Raw genomic sequence first — 18,766 nt, 5'->3', positions numbered from 1 at the left:
CTTGTACAATTGCTCATTTTTTTTGTTTGCACACCTATTTTCCTGTATCTTCCAGTATACGAGGTGCAGAACAGGCAATATATCTTAGCATAATACCTATGTAGGAGGCCTGTTTGGGCTCAGAAAACCATACTCCAAAGTGAAGGCCGGAGAAGTGAACTTTGTATCTGAGCTTAATTCACCACCTCATTCTCCAAATATCTCCTCCCCTTCCAGACAACCTTAGAATGAAATTCCTCTTGCCATAGGAGACCACAAAAACCAGAATACCTTTTCCTAAAGTCAGCCATTAAAAAATAAATATGTTACTTTTATTTTCTTTATCATGTTGTGGAAAGTCGTAAGACATTCTTTTGTATAAGTATACTTTGCCTGGTTGTAGTCAGAAAACTCTACCCCAGAAAGGAACCTGGACTCAGAAAAGAGGGGTTCTGAATATTGGCTGATTTCAGCTGATAGAAGAACCCTAACAGACAGGAGTTCTTTTGATCAATTATTACTGAATCGTACCACTTGTGAGATGGTATCGGTATCAGTTAGGACCTTTCACGATGCGCATGAAAGAGCACATCCCCCCCTTTTTGACTCTGTGGATTTGCTGATATTCTTCTGTACTCCTTCCATGCTCTGCATTACCCCTTATGAAGCTACATACTTGAGGGAGGAGAACAATTTCCTCAGGATGAAGGAGCTAAGGCCTTACCTAAGAATGCATAGCTGTGTTTACCTGTTAGATGAGCTCAACAGAGCAAAAAAAAAAAAATGTTGGAAGAACCCCTCTGTCATATAAGTGATTTCATGTCTCTAGACACATGGTTTCCCAGGATATTAAAAGGATTTGCATTTTTTATTATTAAAATTTGGGAACTTTGAGAATTGAGAGAGAACACATTATAAATAATAAGCCTAGGAGTGCGTGATAGGCAAACACTGTCTCACTCTCCAAAGACAAGCACTAGATTGCCAAACAGAACATCAGTCATATGACAAATTCTGAACAGATTATTAACAGTAGCCATGGAGAGAAGTAACTAACAGAAGTTTGCATGCAGCATGACCTCTTGTCTGTTAGTTAGGGATAGTAGACAGCACCAAGGAGTGGATGTTTTAGAGATGATATAACTACATTTCAGTCAAGTAGTTGAACATATTTTTCCTGTTATGCTGTTGACCAAGTCTACCTAATGATGGTGTACCTGGCTTAATTTACAGTTTACTCAATGCCCTTGCCTACAGAGAACTGCTTAAGAGATCAGTGATGCTCTGGAAGACAGAGGTAACAAGAACTCCACTCCGTGTCTTGTCCTAATCATCACTTTTATTCATAATATAAGTGAAAATATTTAGTACTTTATTATCAAAGACAAAACTCACAAATGCTAAGGAGGGCATGGCATCTGAATGACCAGAATCACAACCCCAAATAATTTTTAGGCAAAAATTAATAACAATTGGTAGTATGAAGGTATTTTTTCTGTGTATGTTATCTTATTTAGCCATGAGAGTAGGATATTAATATTAGTTTTACCTGCTATATGCTTGGAATTGTCAGAGGCTTTGCTTAAACAGCCTGTCATTCTAAATAATCTATAGATTTCATGGATCCTTTTATAGAAAAGAAAACTGAAAACCCACTATGTAAAGACCCTTCTTTTTGTTGTTGTTGTTGTTGTTTTTGTTTTTCGAGACAGGGTTTCTCTGTGTAGCTTTGTGCCTATCTCACTCTGTAGACCAGGTTGGCCTCAAACTCATCTGCCTGCCTCTGCCTCCCAAGTGCTGGGATTAAAGGTGTGCGCCACCACCGACCCTTCTTAAGTTCACAAAGGTGGTACAAGAGTGGGAATTCATGCTCAAATTTTGGATGAATGTAACAGGGAAGTATAAATTTTGCAACAAGCTTCAGAGACTCAATTGTAGAAGGATGGAGAAGATTTATTCCAAGGGAAAAGATGTGGAAAGCTTTCCTTGCCTGTGTGCACCTTGTGAACCATCTAGGGGAGTCACTGAGGTCCCCCAAATGAACACTGTCTCAGCTGGGAGACAGTGCCAGCAACAAAGATAGGCAAGAGTCACACTACTTTTCAATGAACCAACTACACTCTTAGTTCTGTAAGTCTGAACCTGTCAGTGTGGGTAAGCCCAGGATGAACTGACCAGAATTGTCAAGGGAAGTCACATGAAAAAACTACAGCTTGGAAAACATGCTACCTCTCCTTATGGGGTTGGCATTCATTCATACATACAGTGGCTCAGACATTATTCTATAATTTGATTCTCTTAATAATCACATGACAAAGACATTATTATTATTAACTCTGTTAGACTGATGAGGAAACTGAGGCACTGAGGTCCTATAGCATTTCCGAATGACTTGGGGAAACTCTGAAAGTCTTATTTCCAGCTTGAACAGAAAATTAGAATAGAATCACCTGCTGGAATGGTTATTTTTAATTGTCAGCTTGACATGATGTAGAATCACCTGGGACAATGAGGGATCGTCTAGATCAAGTTGGCCTGTCTACATCAGATTGGCCTGTGGGTATGTCTGTGAGGAACTGTCTTGATGATGTTAAATGATGTTGGAAGACCTAGTCTAAAAGTAGTGGTACCAGTCCCTTGGTTTGAATGCTGGATTGTATGTAAAAGGGGAAAGTGAATGGAATACAAACATGCATGCATTCATTTTCTCTTTGCTCTTGACTGTGGATACAACTAGTTGTTTCTAGTTCCTGCTATCTTGATTTCCCCATGGTGATGGACTGTGACCTGGAATGTTGAGCCAATTAAACCCTTTCTCCCCTAAGCTGTCTTTGTCAAAGTGTTTTGTCATAGTGGTAGAAATTTAACTAGGATACATGCATTATGTGGGTACAGATGGAAAGGAAGAAGCCAGGGAAGGTGCTATGGGACTACAACTTGATTCCATCATAGAAACCTAAAAATGTAAGATATTGAAAAAGGATGATTCTGAGTTCTTTACCACTGGTTGCTTTTGATCAGGCAAGGTTTTGGATGTATTCTTTGATGTTGGAAGAGACAGATATTATGATTTACACCCCCCCAATTCCATGAGCCTATCAATGTCTGTGAAAGCATCTGTTCTCTTGGAATCAGGAAACACATGTAGAAAGGTTATATTAACTGGCGTTTGAGTTCATGAACTCTCCCCAAGTTATTCAAAATGTAGTTTTGATTTGTGCTTTTCAAAGTCAGAGGTGATTTTTCAAATGTATTTGAATATGTGTCCTTCCATCTTTGGGTATATAATATATCTAGGTGAAAAAGTTTTGTTGATCACCCATTGTATGTAATCTTCTATCTGATTCTTCCTGTAGCTGTCTATGTTAGTTTCATATGATGAGAAAGTTCAGGGTAAGAAATATTAGTACACACATGCCCATGGTTAGGAACAGTCAAGGAAAAGGCCATGAAAATAGGTTTTCAAAAGGGTTTTCCTCAGTGTATTGTATTCTTTACCCCCAAGAAACCCAAGGAGATGGATACACTCGAAAAGCTATTTCAATAAAAGCTATTTCTTCTACCATGAAATTGTGAGATTGGTTCAATAAACATCACTGAGCCCTCCTCTTCCAAGTGTGAAGGATTGAGTGAGGGAACGGCTCTGAAAAAAGGCCATTGTAACTGAGAGAAACTGAGAGGTGGAGTGCCTGGAGTGTACATTCCTCACGTCTGCCTATGATCTAGTCTCTTATAGTTTTCAATATCCAGATTTACTCAACAAACGTGTGGTGCCAGGAATGTGAGAACAGAGGAGTAAGCACCCAGTGTGGTTCTTGCCCTCAAAGCTGCCATTGGCTTGGATGTCTAAAGTCTGGCCTGGTTCTTCTTGAGACTTCTTGTAGGAAATGAGTGAAACTGTGGAGCCCCAGCTGGCCAGGCAGTTAGGTGAGGGGCTGGAGAGATGGCTCTACTGTGAAGAACATTGGCTGCTCTTCCACGAGGCCTGACATCATGACTCACAACTGTCTGTAACTCCAGTCCCAGAGTACCTGGTGTTTGCCTTCTTCTGGCTCTGTGGGCACCAGGTATGTATTTAGTGCACAGACCTATGTGCAGACAAAACACCAATACACCTAACATATAAATAAATGAATTTTAAAACAAGAAATTAAATGAGAAGTCAGTGGGAAAATCAGACTAGGACACAACCAGAATTACTGCTGAAAAATTACCACTCTGAGCACACCATGCTAGGGTCACGGAGGGTTCACAGTGAACACTGATGGCTCCAGGCCAACATGGCTCAGGGACTGAGGCAACGGCTCCCTGCACTGTCCCTACATTACTATATCACCTGGAGAGAATTAAAAGAGTCTGTTCGGGGTCTCGAGGAGAATAGGGCCCAAACAGTATTAAAAACACGTACATTTTCCATGCTAAGGACTCCCTCAGTAGGAAACAGAATAGACCATGTTTATAACTATAGTTATCAATTATAATTTTATATAAACTCTTGTAACCAGTTCACTTTTGTCATTGTATCTGATGGTAATGTTCAATCAGAAATAGGGTGGTGGAGAAGTCCTGGCTAAAAACAACAGGTCAGCTTTTGATTTTCTAGAGAAATTTGGTAATTTCCTCTTCCTCAGGGAATTGTTCCAGCATACATTCTTTACTGGATCACAGGCCACTTCTCTGTGGCTAAGTTAGTAAGAACCAGCCACTGGCTATTTGTCACTTCTACACACACACACACACACACACACACACACACACACATACACACACACACACACATACACATGCATAAGCACACACATACACACACAAGCACACACATACACGTACACACACATACATACATACACATACACACACATGCATACACATATACACGTACACTCACATACACACATACACACACACTCACAATGACTTATTTTTAAATAATGAGTTTAAGACCATAACATTTAAACACCTCTTTTCAGAATACCACAACCCTACCAACAAAAGACTAGACAGACTACTGGGGAGGCTGTGAACTTCTCCACGTGCTCTGAGGGTTATGGTCTAAGGTGACTCTTTTGGAATCACCTCAGATTTTTTGTGTGTCCAACAAATCAACAGGTTTCTTTGCATTAAGCTAACGTACTGTGATTCTGAGTCACTGTCCCAGCTCACCCAGCCTGACTGAGGATGCCTTTTGCTTACCTAACATATTAAACTCTTCAGAATTCTAAGGAGGGAGAAGGAAATGGTTCAAGATGAACAAAGTGTTTTTTTTTTTTTTTGTTAGCCTTCACCACACTCCTCCCTGTGCCAAGGAGCTGTGTGAACATCATCGCCTGAGAAGGGAATGATATGTTTGAGCCTTGGGATTTTTTTGGACATAGAAAATCTGAAACTTTAGTTGTGATTTGGATGAGCAAAGAAGCTTGCTTTTTTTGTGACATCAAGAAGAGGAAGAAAAAGAAAACCCTGCTTTAATGCATTAGAACTGACCACAGAATGAATGGGCCTACAATCTCCTCTATTCATGCTTTTGTTTATTCAGCTCATATAAAAGTCTCTTAAGAATGCATTTGAGCACAATATATAATAGTAATAATATTATAACATACATCGTGAGAAACTTTTGAAAACAATATAATGTCTACCTGGAACAACGCAGTGTTACAGACATACGAACCCATTGGTCATGCACATTTGTGCCATTTTCTTTAACTATTGTCACAAGGCCGAACTGAAGCATGACACGTATTTTACAGACTGAAACTGACACCAGGAAGAGGCCTAACAAGTGTTATCAGAAGCTTCACATTTGTATAATTTACGACATCAGTTCACATTCTACAATAAAAATTCACATTGTCTCATTGTTTCCTTTCATGATGAATTTGAACATGACTCCCCTGCTTGTGAGCAGTATGGAGGCTAGCTCTTCCAAGTCAGTAGTTTGGGAACACTCAGCATCATCTGTGAGCAAATGTAGTGTTGTTTTTAGAACCAAAGCCACAATTAGAGCAGAGCCCAGTAACAACCCAACTCGTGCAGACAGAGACTTGGAGAGAACATGGGTAAAAACTACATCCCCGTGTTCCCAGCCCCTATCAAACTATACAAAATAAACCTCAGTATAAACCATTTAGTATCTAATATGACAATCCTGTTTGCAAAACCAGGTCACCAAAGGGTTGAGCAGAATTAGGGACTCAGATAAGGAAAGGGCAGACCCTTGGAACAATGGCCATTCCCGTCCTCCTTGCTAATGGGGCTTCACGTCTCTCTTACGCAACGCTGGGATTATATAATACACAATACAAAACATTACAAGAAAAGGTTGCAACTCTTAGGCAGAGTTTTCTACACAAATTTAACACCACCATTGGCAGGCAATGTTAGAGATATAAATTAATAACTTATAAAACATTACAATATGTACATTATGTAATAAATACATGGTTATAAACAGGACGAGAGAGAAGTGTTAGTGCAGGAAGGCAGTGCAACGGCAGAGACACGGCAGGTTTAGGTTGAGAGTAGTATACGTGAGTGAAGAGAGGTGAGAGGGAAGGGGTGGCAGGTGGTGTGCAGCTGCCAGAGGCATGGAGGCTGGGACACAGCAGCACACACGGCCTTGTGGGACGGGGCACTACATAGACTGATGGCCAACACCACAGCTCCTCCCCTGCCCAGGCCTCCTAGCTTGTTCAGCTTTCTCCATCAGTTCCAAAAAGCAAAGCTGAGAAATTTCACAGGGGACAATTGCTCCGAGCAGGCAGACATCTAAGGTGCAGGGACCACGGTGGAGTCAGATTGGACAGAGAAAAGGAAGTAGCATGTGGTTGGATGTGCATCTTTCCTGTCTGTTTGCAAAAGTTAACTGGAGTAAAGCCAAAGATATTGCCCAAGAAAGAAGGGAGACTGTTTTCTTTCCTTTTGTTTGTGTTTTTTTCCAGAAAGACTCAAAAAAAAATGTTTGTGTCAGAATTAAACACGTGTCTGTGTAGAAGTGGGTACTAAACTCTAGATAGTCAACAGGCATTTCAAAGACACGAAAACATTTTACAAAAAAGGCACACAGGTTGGCAGACAACGGGGTGGGTGAGATTTGTAAATAAAGTTGTGAGTGAGTTCAGTCACCTGTTGGGACAGCTTCCCAACACCTAGTGCAGAGCAAGCTCTCAGCTTGGTGTCCTCTGTTTTCAAGCCACTTAGCTGTGATGGGAACCGGCCTCTACCACCACATACAGCTGCGGGTCTTCGCCAAGCTTGCAGGCAAGGCAAGGCAAGGCAGCACGGGACAGCTATTTGCTTCACGGCCTTGCATTCTGGCTCCAAACTCAAGTAACTGGAAAGGCCAGGTGGCCTTTGTCCTGGGCAGGCCTTGGCCATGGTAGGCTGGCCCTACCACTCAGCTGGCATGCTTGTCAAGGGTGGAATGTTCCTCTCCACACAAAAGGAGATTATGTGTCGATGGGGGACTTGTCTTCTGTCGCAATGTCTATGTCAGTCTCTTCCAGGGAATCCCTGCTCTCTGGGTCGATCACACAAAGTGTCTTTGTGCTGCTGAAGTAGTTGTGGCCCTCTCCTTCTTTTTCTGGTCCTTCAGAATCCTCTTCTTCAAGGGTCAGTTCAAACTGAAACTTCTCCATAAGACCCTGGCAGTCTCTGCTCCTCTCATCCAGGGGTGGGGAGGGGCTCTGGGGTATCATGCTCTGGTACCAGTTCCTATTATCTTCTAGTGTGTCCAGAATGTCTTGAGCATCAGGCTGAACCAGGTCTGCCCAGGTCTCCCACAGCGGATGGACAATGTAGTCAATGAAACCAACCTGGAGGAAAAGAGAACCACTCATATGTTACTGCACGGGCCCTTGAACCAAGCATATTGTCTTGGTTTCTAGGTAAAGAAAGAAGACTAACCAAGGAGACCAATAGATTTTGTTTATTTGAGGGCTTGCTCTACGGTAGGCCCCGTACTATATACAATATAGGCAAACACCTCTCAATCCTGCAACTTATTGTTGCCCGCTGTTTACAAGGGAGGAAACCGAGACTCACAGAGACTAAACGTGGTACGGAGGTCATGTAATTCATAAGTGGTTGCTGTGGCACTTAGTCTCCACTTTGTCTGATTCCAAAGCCTGTGTTCATCTTATCACGACATACTGTTTTTCCTTTCATGTCTGCCAGCTAAATCTGGATGTAACTTGGAATGACTTTGCCACTACTCAGATTCTGTGAGTCATTTTCTGAAGGAAGCCCCAAATCTCAAGTGTTCTGATTCCACATTCTCTCCCCAATAACTCTAAAATATGCTGTTGCCCTCCACTATTCTGGAACTTCTTAAGCCTTTGCTTTGCAGAGGACTGTTTAAAATAAAACAACAACAATAATAGTAATAATAAAATACTTGCAAACAATTCAAACCCTAAACAAACAAATATCTCCTCTGTGGGTATGACTGCTATTGTTTAGGATCCATAGAGCACATAGTCATTTCCATCAGTAGAAAGAAGGAAAATAAAAACAATTAAGCAGTTCCTTTTGCCCGTGTGCAAGAGCATAAATCCAAGACTGTGGCTTTGTTATGCTTTACACAGGGGCTATGCATCCTGCAGGAGCTAGCGAAGTGGCCTTAAGCTGACCTCCCGGTCAGACAAACAGGAAACACTGGGGATTGGGGCAGGTAGAGAGAGAACAGGCACCACTGAATGAGGGAATGGAATTCCCCTGTCATGGTGGGGGTGGGGCTTGGAGGGATGTTGAGTTGGGATCAAGAGGAAGATGAGCTAGGTTCTTTTGGGGACATTATGTTGTTATCTTTTCACTCTACTGGAAACCTTCCTTTATCAATATTCTGGTATGTGGCCAGTCATTTAAGATATTCAAATTGTGTATATATAACAACTTTGCTCATATGTGAGTTTCTGTCTCATCCCACCCTGTTTCTATGTGTACGTGTACATGGTTATGTGTATGTGTATGCGTGTGTGTGTGTGTGTGTGTGTGTGTGTGTGTGTGTATGCATATGTGTGTATGGAGGAGTATGTGTATATGGGGATATGTATGCATGTGTGTGTGTGTGTGTGTGTGTGTGTATTATATGCTTTTCAGTGGTTCTTCCCTAACTTAATGAACAAGACTCATAAAGTCAGGGTATCTCTGATCTGCCTTGGTTACAAGAATTTGGCTAGATGATTCAGATACTACTTTGCTCCCCCTCTCCCTTTCCTATCTTATCTCTTTATATATAGTTTAATGGATTTTAGAGGCCATTTTCAGAGTGTTTTCCAGGGACTAGAAACAAGCTCCCAAGCATGAACGACTGTGAGTAACGCAGCACAGTCAGTCATTTCCTTTCTTTGCCTGCTTTGCTTTTGGTAAGAAATGCTTCAGACTTCCATGAAAGGTCATCGCTAGTTGTTTATTCCTTGGGTTCTGGGATGAGAAAACTCCCCAGATCCTATGAACTTCTAGTTAGAGGTTTTCTTGTTGGATCAAACATACAAAATTTAACAGAGCCCATGAATGAAGCAACAGTGTGGCTGATGACATCATGGTACTTGGGGAGACCTGTCCACATGATGGAGAGGGCAACCGGGTCATCAAGAAGTTCGCAAATGGGACCCAAAGGACAGTTGTTTATTTGTTTGTTTTGTCCTCTTTTCCTTTGCCTTACACTGGGGAGATACTTGTAGTTTCATTGCAAAGGTGGGGCTTTTTATCATCTTTGGTGATGGTGACACTGTTTGTCTAAGCAGGCTATGGAAGAGAAAGCACAGAGGAGGAGTTGAACTCCTAGATGGACAGGAGACTAGGAGAAATCGAGGCAATGGGATAGAGGGTACAGGTGTTTATGTGTCCACTGGCTCTGATAAGGTCACGGACAACTGTAAAATTTGCTTAATCCCCTACCTGTGAGGCCATGCATGGAGAAGACAAATGAATAATTATAATGGGATTAAATGTGCAATTGCCTCTTTATCATCACACACACACACACACACACACACACACACACACACACACACACACTAGCTAAAAGAAAGGAATTAGATAGAACTCTCCAGTAGTATCATTGGTAGAGCTCATAAAAACATTGAAAAAAAATCTCAGTTTAAATACCTGGGATTTTTCCACAGAAGCTGTGTGTTTATCACACATTGGGCTGATCTCCATTCCTCTCTCCCGTTCTTTGTCTCCCTGTTGGAAAAACTCCTCCATGATTCTATCAGTCCATTGCCGATACAATTCCAAGGACTTGGTGGGGTTGCTCAGGTCTGCACAGTGTACCATGTTGCGAAGGACCTGAAATGATCAAGTTTTGGAAAATCCCATAAAACTAAGCATAAATACCACCAGAACATCTTATCCCTCTCATTCCAGTACACTTTGTACCAAGAACATTTTAGTTGAATATAATTACAATCCACCCATCAAAAGAGCAGTATTTCAACGGTGCTGGCCATGGTTGGTTATTTACCATTAGAGCCCCCAAAAGGAGCATGTATTTTCCCAGACTGACAGTTTTTAAGTTTAAAAACTGGAAGGGGTATTAAAAGTCAAATTCTGCTAACATTTCTTTCCTCAGTTTGGAAAGAATGCAAAGAATGGCCTACAGTAATTACTTCTAGATTTTCCATGTGTGGAAAAAGACGAGCTGATGACAATTTGTTTAGACCTAACAAACTCCTAGTTGGTGGGAATTATATTCAAATGTGAGCTTTGGGGACCAATAGTCACATATGTTCTATAACAAATAGACATTGCAACTCAATTTTAGAACTAAGCAATTCAATGAGTACAGTATTGTTTTCTTTATAAATGAAAAGTTAAACTCTTTAAAAATATGCCAAAAGTATAGTAGCATCCTAGGTCATGCAACTAACCAAATTTCTGTTTTCTTTTCTAAATACTGCTTGCTTTTGTTTGGTTTCCCTTTGTGTTAAAACATCAGATACCTGGATCCGGTCAGTGTAGTTGTCCAGAAGAAGAACACCCGAACTTGTCACCTTTTTGGTTTCTACCATGGTTTTGAGGTCTGCCAGCAGGCTCATATGTTTAGACATATCGGTGGCTAACACCTTGGGTAAAGACAGAATTAAAATTCTTCATCAAGTCAGTCGATGAGAGAAAATGGCAAATGTAAGTGATAAATGCAGGCTAGCATCTTACCATGTCAATCACCATTTTCCTGAGTGTCTGGCGTTGCTTCTTGGTAAGATTCTGAAAGATGTCACAATGTTCCTCTTGTAGCAGTTTGAATCCCACAGCAAGGTGGTGGTTTTCCAACACAGATTCATCATTATACATCAAAGCAAGTTCTGAATCTAATAAAAGAAAAATGATGAAAAAATGCCATAAAACTGTATAATCCATACACTGGTGTTACTTCAATGTGAAATTAGATAGATCTCCTTTTACATTATTTCAAGAGCTATCATCCATAGGTCATTGCATACTAAGGAAGCAGAGCAAAAAGTGATTCTTGGAGATATTACTACAGGAGTTTGCTCTTTCATTAAAATTCAGTCTTAAAGCACCTTCTCTCTCTCTCTCTCACATGAGATGAAGAATTTGACATCAGATAAACTGTATTTTCATTTCAGTTGACAATTTCCTTTAAGTTATCATGAATTTTGTGTTTTGAAAAGAAATGAGATGAAAATGCTGTGAAGCATTATCAAATGTATTAAGATTTTCAAACTATATTCACTTTCATATATGCTCCCATCCTCTGACAATTGTGAGCTCTGATTTTCACAAAAGATAATGTGTTGCTATAAAATCATATTTTACCCTAATAATGTAGCTTTTGGATGTTTCTATAAATATGACAACTAATTATTAATGTTCTTCTCAAGGATGTTGATATTGAATTTTCTGTTCCTGAGCTTCTGTTTTCTGAGTTTTTATACCAGAAACTGCAATGCCTAGGCACCCAAACTACAACTTCCACTCTGCTCTTTATATATTTTGTTCGACACAGTTTTGTACCCAGGAATATGGTCATCAAACTCATTAAATCAAGTTTTATCTCTAACCAAGAATAACAGCCAATTAATGCAGTACATTCCTAGTGTACACTAGTGGTCTCTCTCTCATAGACCATCACTTTCTCTGAAGTCAGCTAAGCCCCCTTGTTATGCTAACATTGTAGTCAAGGGCATAGATTTACTAACATGCTTTATATGTCTCAGTACTATAGATAACTGTATTTCCCTTGAGAAACAAATTATTAGCGTGCTAAATTTACTAAACTAACCCATGCAAAGAAGCAGGTACTCAAAGTTTATGTTGTTGATTTTTTTCAGTAGAAGAATAAAATGTTAAAAATGAAAAAGAAAACCAATGTGCCCCAAGCTTGGGATACTCAGATATTTTGAACATAAAGACAAAGATAAACAACAGAAGGCCTCTTCTAGCAGGAAGCTCATAGAGCACTTTTATGAAACTGCCAGCACTGGATGTCAATCATGACCAAAATGGGATAACAGTATTATCAAAAGCAAATGTACTTGGGCTTTCAGCACATAGACATGGGGCATTAACTGAGACAATGAATTAATGTTCAATAGCATGAAAATCAAATGGGTTGAGCATGATAAAGCCCTGGGGATAGCTACAGATTCTATCTAGGTCCTTCCCTTGGCTGCACACCAGTCTTTAGTCAAAGCAGTACAGATGAAAGAGAATGTGTGGACCTTTTAATGATCCTTCCTCCTGAATTGTAGAGACCTACTCCAGTCTTCCTTAGGGAGTATTACTTCTATAACATGAAGGCTGCCACATTCAGGCCCAGTATCTCTGTCTGTCTTCTTGGGTAGAGGGACACTCATGGCTTACTAGGTTGTATATGTTAACCTCAAAGGAGACTGAGAGTTACTGTCCCCAAGCTTTCTTAGTCTTGATGGGAAACTCCAAATCTGTTATTCTTTCTTTCCATATTGTATTTTTCCAAATTTTTGAGTTGTTTTTAATGGTTTGCCATGACCCTCTCCAAGTTCTCCATGCACCTCCAACCCTGTGTTGACAAGCTAGACAAAGTATCCAGGAAAGGCCTGAGCAATTTTCATGGGATGGAAGGATTACCTCATTATTGCCCTTGTTATTACCCATAATGAAAACATTAGGAGGAAAAAAGTGCAGTGAATCACAGAATGATCTGGAATGACTTTGCAGTGGTAAACTCACTTGTGTTGATGAGAAACTGATTGGAGACTCCGGGATGGTCCACATCATGGATGGCAGCTGCAAAAATGGCAGCCAGGATCTCCAGGTCTGTGAAGACAGCCTGTGGGTTCAAAAGAGCCCATTAACTCCGCATCCAATGTACCTTTCTCACGCTTCAGTTTCATCTGCTTCAAGTACCACATTTAGCTCTTGTTGACAGAGGCACTGCTGATGTATATAGTAGCTCATGATGTTGATTTAATTAAGCATGACTCTATTTATCACCATAAAGCCTCTGATATGAGAAGGATGATGCTCAGAGCTCATTCCATATCGATCCCATATAGGCTGAGGTTGGTAAGTCATTAGCACAATTTTGATGGTATGTGTGTATATGTCAGTAGTTGGTGTCTTGGATTTATGGCAGTAAGGAACTTATGTAACCATGGCTCTGGGAAGGTGGCAGATAACAACTTTCTAAATAAACAACAACTAAATAACTAAGTAACCAGAGGTAGAAGAGACCAAACTCCAGTTTTGGAAGACAAGTGATAAAATATTTGCCAAAGTTTATTTTATAGTGAGGTCACAATGTGTCATGCATGCAATAATTCATCCACATACCCACTACATGTTTACTACAGGCAAGAGTTGAAAACATTTCTAAGAAATAAAGCCCAATGTCATACTACTTCACTCCTTTACACGGTCACGAGGGCCTCTCTGTCCTCCTTCTCCCCCATGTGCAGTGATTTGGACCTAGCTCTTGTTAGGCACACAATGCTGCTGGTTCTCAAGCCTCTCTGAAGTCATGACTCTTTAGTTCACTCAGACGCTAGCCCCCTTTCTACCTCTTCTCTAAAGACCAATCCTCCTGCACAACCAAGCATTCCACACTCCCTTTTCCAAGTCTGTAACACTCATAGCCAATTTATAGCCAAACAAGAGTTATCTATAACTAGGTGAATAGTGCTACCCTACTTCATGAGTGTAAAAGCAATACATTTTTTTTTTTTCCCTTTAGGGGGATTAAACACCCTTAGCTCCATCTCACTTTAGCAAGCTGTCTTAGATTTCTTAGGTCATATGGAAGTCAAGCAAAGAGTTTATTCTTTCTCTAACTCCCAAACTGAGTCTGCCAAGATGGCTGGCTAAGGCTTGGCCAGTCCTTTCCTGCAGTAGACAGTACAGTTTGGAAGTACCTGGCTACTCACTGTTGCCATCTGCCCAGAGGTAGCATGGCTGGGCATATTACTAATTACAGTAGCCCATTTGAAGGCATGATCTGTAAGAGAAAGTGTTATAGTCATCTCCACAGAGGGTATGTGGAGCAGTTTCTCTTGGCTTTTATTTATTGACCCATCTGCTCTTGATTCTCACTTACTAGTTTGAATTTCTAGGAAAATGAGTCTCTCGATGTTTATACCTAACAGAGACTACACAGAACAGTTCATATTACATATACATTTTATCTTCCTTGGGGCCTGGGATGAGTAGATATTGGGCAATTCAGATGAGTACATATATATATATATATATATATATATATATATATATATATATATATATATATACTGTATGACAGACACTAAAGAAGATGCCTTGAGATGTGTTGGATCCCTTACTAAGAATATGATGAAAATAAATCATAGATTCAATTCCTTGTTTGATAATTAAATAATCTTCAGTTGGCAGAAATGGAAAAAAGAACATTGCACTGATACTGGAAAATAAGGAAAATAGATGTATAACCTATTTTTAACAACCACCCCTAATTGGTGAATGCCACAGCTACCAAAGAAGCTGTTCCAGTACTCAGGGTTACTCAATTGCATCATTTTTTTTTGTAAATGTATTGTACATCTATGGTACTTTTTAAAAAAGGATGGATAGGTATACAAAACATATTGTAACTACTCACATCCAATGCTGGCGTAGAAAGGAGAACGTGGGTTGACTGGGCCACATCAGCAGCATGCAGGCTGTTGTGATATGCCACATCAGAATGGTAATGGTCTTCTAACGTCATCATGTAGGTTACAAAGGTGTCAGATGAGATTTTGAAGGTCTTTAGAAGGTCTCTTTCCTGTGTAGTGAAATGGGTTAAGGCATGAATAAGTGGATGTCCAAAAATGGGGAGAAAATTGCCACAAAAAACCCTGAGATATAAAATATAAAGAGCTGAGCTCCTGGATAACCAGTGTTTGTTCTAGCTTCCTCACCTGGAATATGGCATACATGATGCACGTGAGGGGCCGATTATGTGAGTACCCAGCCACGTTGAAAATGTTAAGGCCCCATTTGTTCAGGTCTTCCAGCTCCTGCAATCAAAATTAGAGGAATTTAAGAATAGTAGTTATATTTTTTTAATGCTTTAAAACATTTTAAAAGATTTTATTTGGATAAAATTGGCTGCCGAGTCTTTCATGCATCTGTTTAGAGTGTCTGGTTGCACAAGAATCTGAGAGTGGTGGGCTGGATATTTTCTACGTGGTAACTGCAGGTTTCTATATATTCTTTTGTAAAGAAATGCCCAATTGTGTTTGCATTTATAAATTAGTTGCTGACCTATACTTGCCAAACACCAGTCTTCAACTGATGCTGCTTTCTAAGGCAGCTCAAATGAGCCCAGGCTGCTGGTCCTGGTCCTCTGTCTCTCCTCTTGCTACTTGATGACCTGTCAGCAACAGCTACATAACTGTGTCCAGGAAATTCTTCCACCCTTTGCTTGTTATCCCTGAAGTCAGGTCAGGGAGATTCACCTTCCAGAGTGAACTCAACCCTGACTTATCATTAACTGCCTGGTATGGGTTATAGCTTAGGGTGAATGAGCCACACACAGACCTGGAAGGAACATCATTCAGACCTTTGCTGTGAGATTATTCCTAAAATTATCCACTTGAGGGAATAGTTTACTTCATTTTTAATAACTTCCCTGGAGTATTAGACCAATATTTAATCAATTTTTTCTCTAATGGCAATTTTCAGAAGGCCTCAGGGAAGAAGTTTTGCTCAAAGGAACCTTACTTCATCCTTTGACTAGGCTGCAAGGACCTTAGCAGCATCTGTGCAGCCTCCTATGAAAGGAATGAACATTTTCTGTCCCTTCCTCCACTGCTGGGTTTGGGCATAGGGGTCAGCACTGTCACTGGCTCCTCATGTTATTGTTAGCCCTGCCAATCATGGCTGACATTCCCACTGGCGCCTGACACACTTTCTTCCATTGTCCTCTGGAATAATGTAGCCCAGCCTGTCCTGGGACTTTCTGTGTCTCCCACAACAGGATGCTGTATCCACAAGGAACTCTGCATTAATGAGCCTATACTCAGGACAAAGGCACAGTCTTTTGGTATGGAAGGACTTCAGTTCGGTGCTCCAGCAATGGACAAAAGGGATATATCGGTTTCCTCATCATAAAACTCAACCACAAAACGTATGTGATCCCTCTTTTCTAACTGGTGAATGGGGTATGCATGAGTGTGTGTGTGTGTGTGTGTGTGTGTGTGTGTGTGTGTGTGTGTGTACGCAATGGAGAGCTGTATGCACACATGCCCTGTTTATGCACACCTTGGCTAGATGATCTTCATTTTCCGTGTTGACTCCGAAGCGTGAGATGCTTGTGTTGTTCAGGCTTGAGCTGTGCATCAGTTTCTTCACCCCACTTATCTGGGTCATGAGCTGCTGCTTCTTCTTCTTCTCCCTGTCCTTCTGGGTGGGGGATGGGATCTCCACATCATTCTGCTTGTCTGCAACAGAACAGTGAACATGCTTTTGAGCACACATGTGCCAGTGAGCATATAAAAATACTCAGAACAACTTGAACCATGTATATTGGGGTTTAAATTTCACTGGACCTATGGATGGTCCTGAGAAGCAGGTGAGAGTTATATGAGTTGTTGTTTCACATTTCTGCAGAAGTAAACTAAGGTCCAGAGGAGCAAGTAACATATCTAAGAAGTGGCAGAGATAAGACAGACCCAAGCCGGTTTTTCTGTTTTCAGTGTTACCCAGAATCGCACTCTTATTTTCAAAATGGAGCATCAATACTTACATACATATTTTTCATTCAAGTGAGTAATGTATTTTTATATATAAAAATGGTCATCACTTGGGAGGTAGAGGCAGATAGATCTCTGTGAGTTCGAGGCCAGCCTTCTCTACAAAGCAAGTGCCAGGACAGCCAGAGCTGTTACACAGAGAAAACCTATCTCAAAGAAACCAAAAACCAAATAAATAAATAAATAAATATAAAATGTTCATTAGTGGATATAATGGAATGGGCCTGTCATCCCAGCACAGAGGACGTACAGACAGGAAGACAAGGGTTCAAAGAGCTACATAATGAATTTGAGGGTAGCCTAGGCTACATGAGATCCCATCTTAAAACAAATGACAACAAAATATTCATTGTAAAAGACAGACCCAGTTTAACAAAAGCAAACTTTGTTCTGCTCATTTTGTCATATTTCTATTCTTTTTTCTATGTAAAAATTCATATGGCTTCATCCAGGCTCAGTTTAAATAAGGATATATATGTTAGAAAAATAAACGGTTTTGTAACATTCAGATAATTACTTTAAAGCTTTGGTTCATTACCATTTGAGGTTTGGGAAAAGATTATAATTTGATTTCTTCATGTTTTGTGCCTATTAATTCTGCTTATAAATAATAAGGCCTCTCATCCATAATAGGCACTTTAGTTCATAATATGTTTATGTTTATTAACTATTGATTATAATCTCAGTTAATTTTTTTTAAAATTTTCAAGGTCACGGTAGAGCTAGTATTAGTAAAAACAAATGTCTATCTACATGTAGACTCTTTCCTGTATATTGCTATTAACTATCAACTACTGTACTTCCCATTGTAGGGAGATGAATCCTGGGTGCTTATGAAGATGTATCACCTCTGTCCTGCTACAGGGATGCCTGTGGGTGCAGAAAGGGAATGATTGGTTCCATTGCTGGCCCACTTCTACCTTGAACAAAATGGAACCTATGGCTGAAATAGTTCACTCGGCTTTCAGAAGTACCCACATCTATCTGTGCTTGTCACAGTGAAAATCAGTACGGCAACAACACCCCTGTTTGAAAATGGCATGCTTCCATATGGCAGGCTGGGACGTAGATGATTTGCTTTTAAACTCGTGCAGATGATGGCATCCTCATGTGTCCTCCTCAGGGACATCTGTCTACTTACAGACCCCGGAGACACTCCATCAAAGCAAAGCAAGATGGGGCCAGCTTCACGCACAGCTTACCACCCAGCTGTTGGGGGAGCCTAGCATTTTCCATCCCCAGCCTCCCTGAAAGGCCTCTAGGTGCTCACAAGTCTGTAACTTTTGATTAGAAAAGGAATTTTAGTCATTTCTATTAGTTTAGAGGTTTCCAAACTATTTAGTATCAAATTGCACTGAAGAAATTTGAAAAAATTTGAAAAAATTACAAATTTATGGACCCCACCCAGCTCTACTAAACCAATATTAAAAAAAAAAAAAATCTCTTGCTGTCTTGATGATGAGAACTAGATTTGGGAACAAATAATAACCCCACACTCATTTCTCAGATGAAGTCAGCAACTTGTCTGAACTCAAAGGACAACCCAGTTAACAGATATTTATTCTGTAATT

General features: G+C 40.4%; 1 protein-coding gene across 5 annotated transcripts in view; it reads right to left on the bottom strand.

Annotated features, from left to right (window-relative positions):
- Positions 1-5,490: 5,490 nt before the first annotated feature.
- The window catches only part of Pde4b (phosphodiesterase 4B), a 580,180-nt gene continuing 566,904 nt past the window's right edge, over positions 5,491-18,766 (bottom strand). For all 5 annotated transcript variants that reach the window (XM_006987174.4, XM_006987175.4, XM_016005678.3 and 2 more), the window contains 8 exons: positions 16,705-16,883; positions 15,360-15,458; positions 15,059-15,223; positions 13,159-13,258; positions 11,140-11,294; positions 10,926-11,048; positions 10,090-10,272; positions 5,491-7,793 (listed from right to left, as the gene is read on the bottom strand). In XM_006987174.4, coding sequence (XP_006987236.3) covers positions 7,428-7,793; positions 10,090-10,272; positions 10,926-11,048; positions 11,140-11,294; positions 13,159-13,258; positions 15,059-15,223; positions 15,360-15,458; positions 16,705-16,883 — 1,370 coding nt within the window. In that variant the 3' untranslated portion in view covers positions 5,491-7,427. The remainder of the gene's footprint in view (positions 7,794-10,089; positions 10,273-10,925; positions 11,049-11,139; positions 11,295-13,158; positions 13,259-15,058; positions 15,224-15,359; positions 15,459-16,704; positions 16,884-18,766) is intronic.

The sequence above is a fragment of the Peromyscus maniculatus genome, chromosome 2 (genome assembly GCF_049852395.1).
Source record: "Peromyscus maniculatus bairdii isolate BWxNUB_F1_BW_parent chromosome 2, HU_Pman_BW_mat_3.1, whole genome shotgun sequence".
Lineage (NCBI taxonomy): Eukaryota > Metazoa > Chordata > Mammalia > Rodentia > Cricetidae > Peromyscus > Peromyscus maniculatus.
The sequence above is the reverse complement of the archived record's forward strand: the minus strand, read 5'-3'. Positions and strand labels throughout refer to the sequence as shown.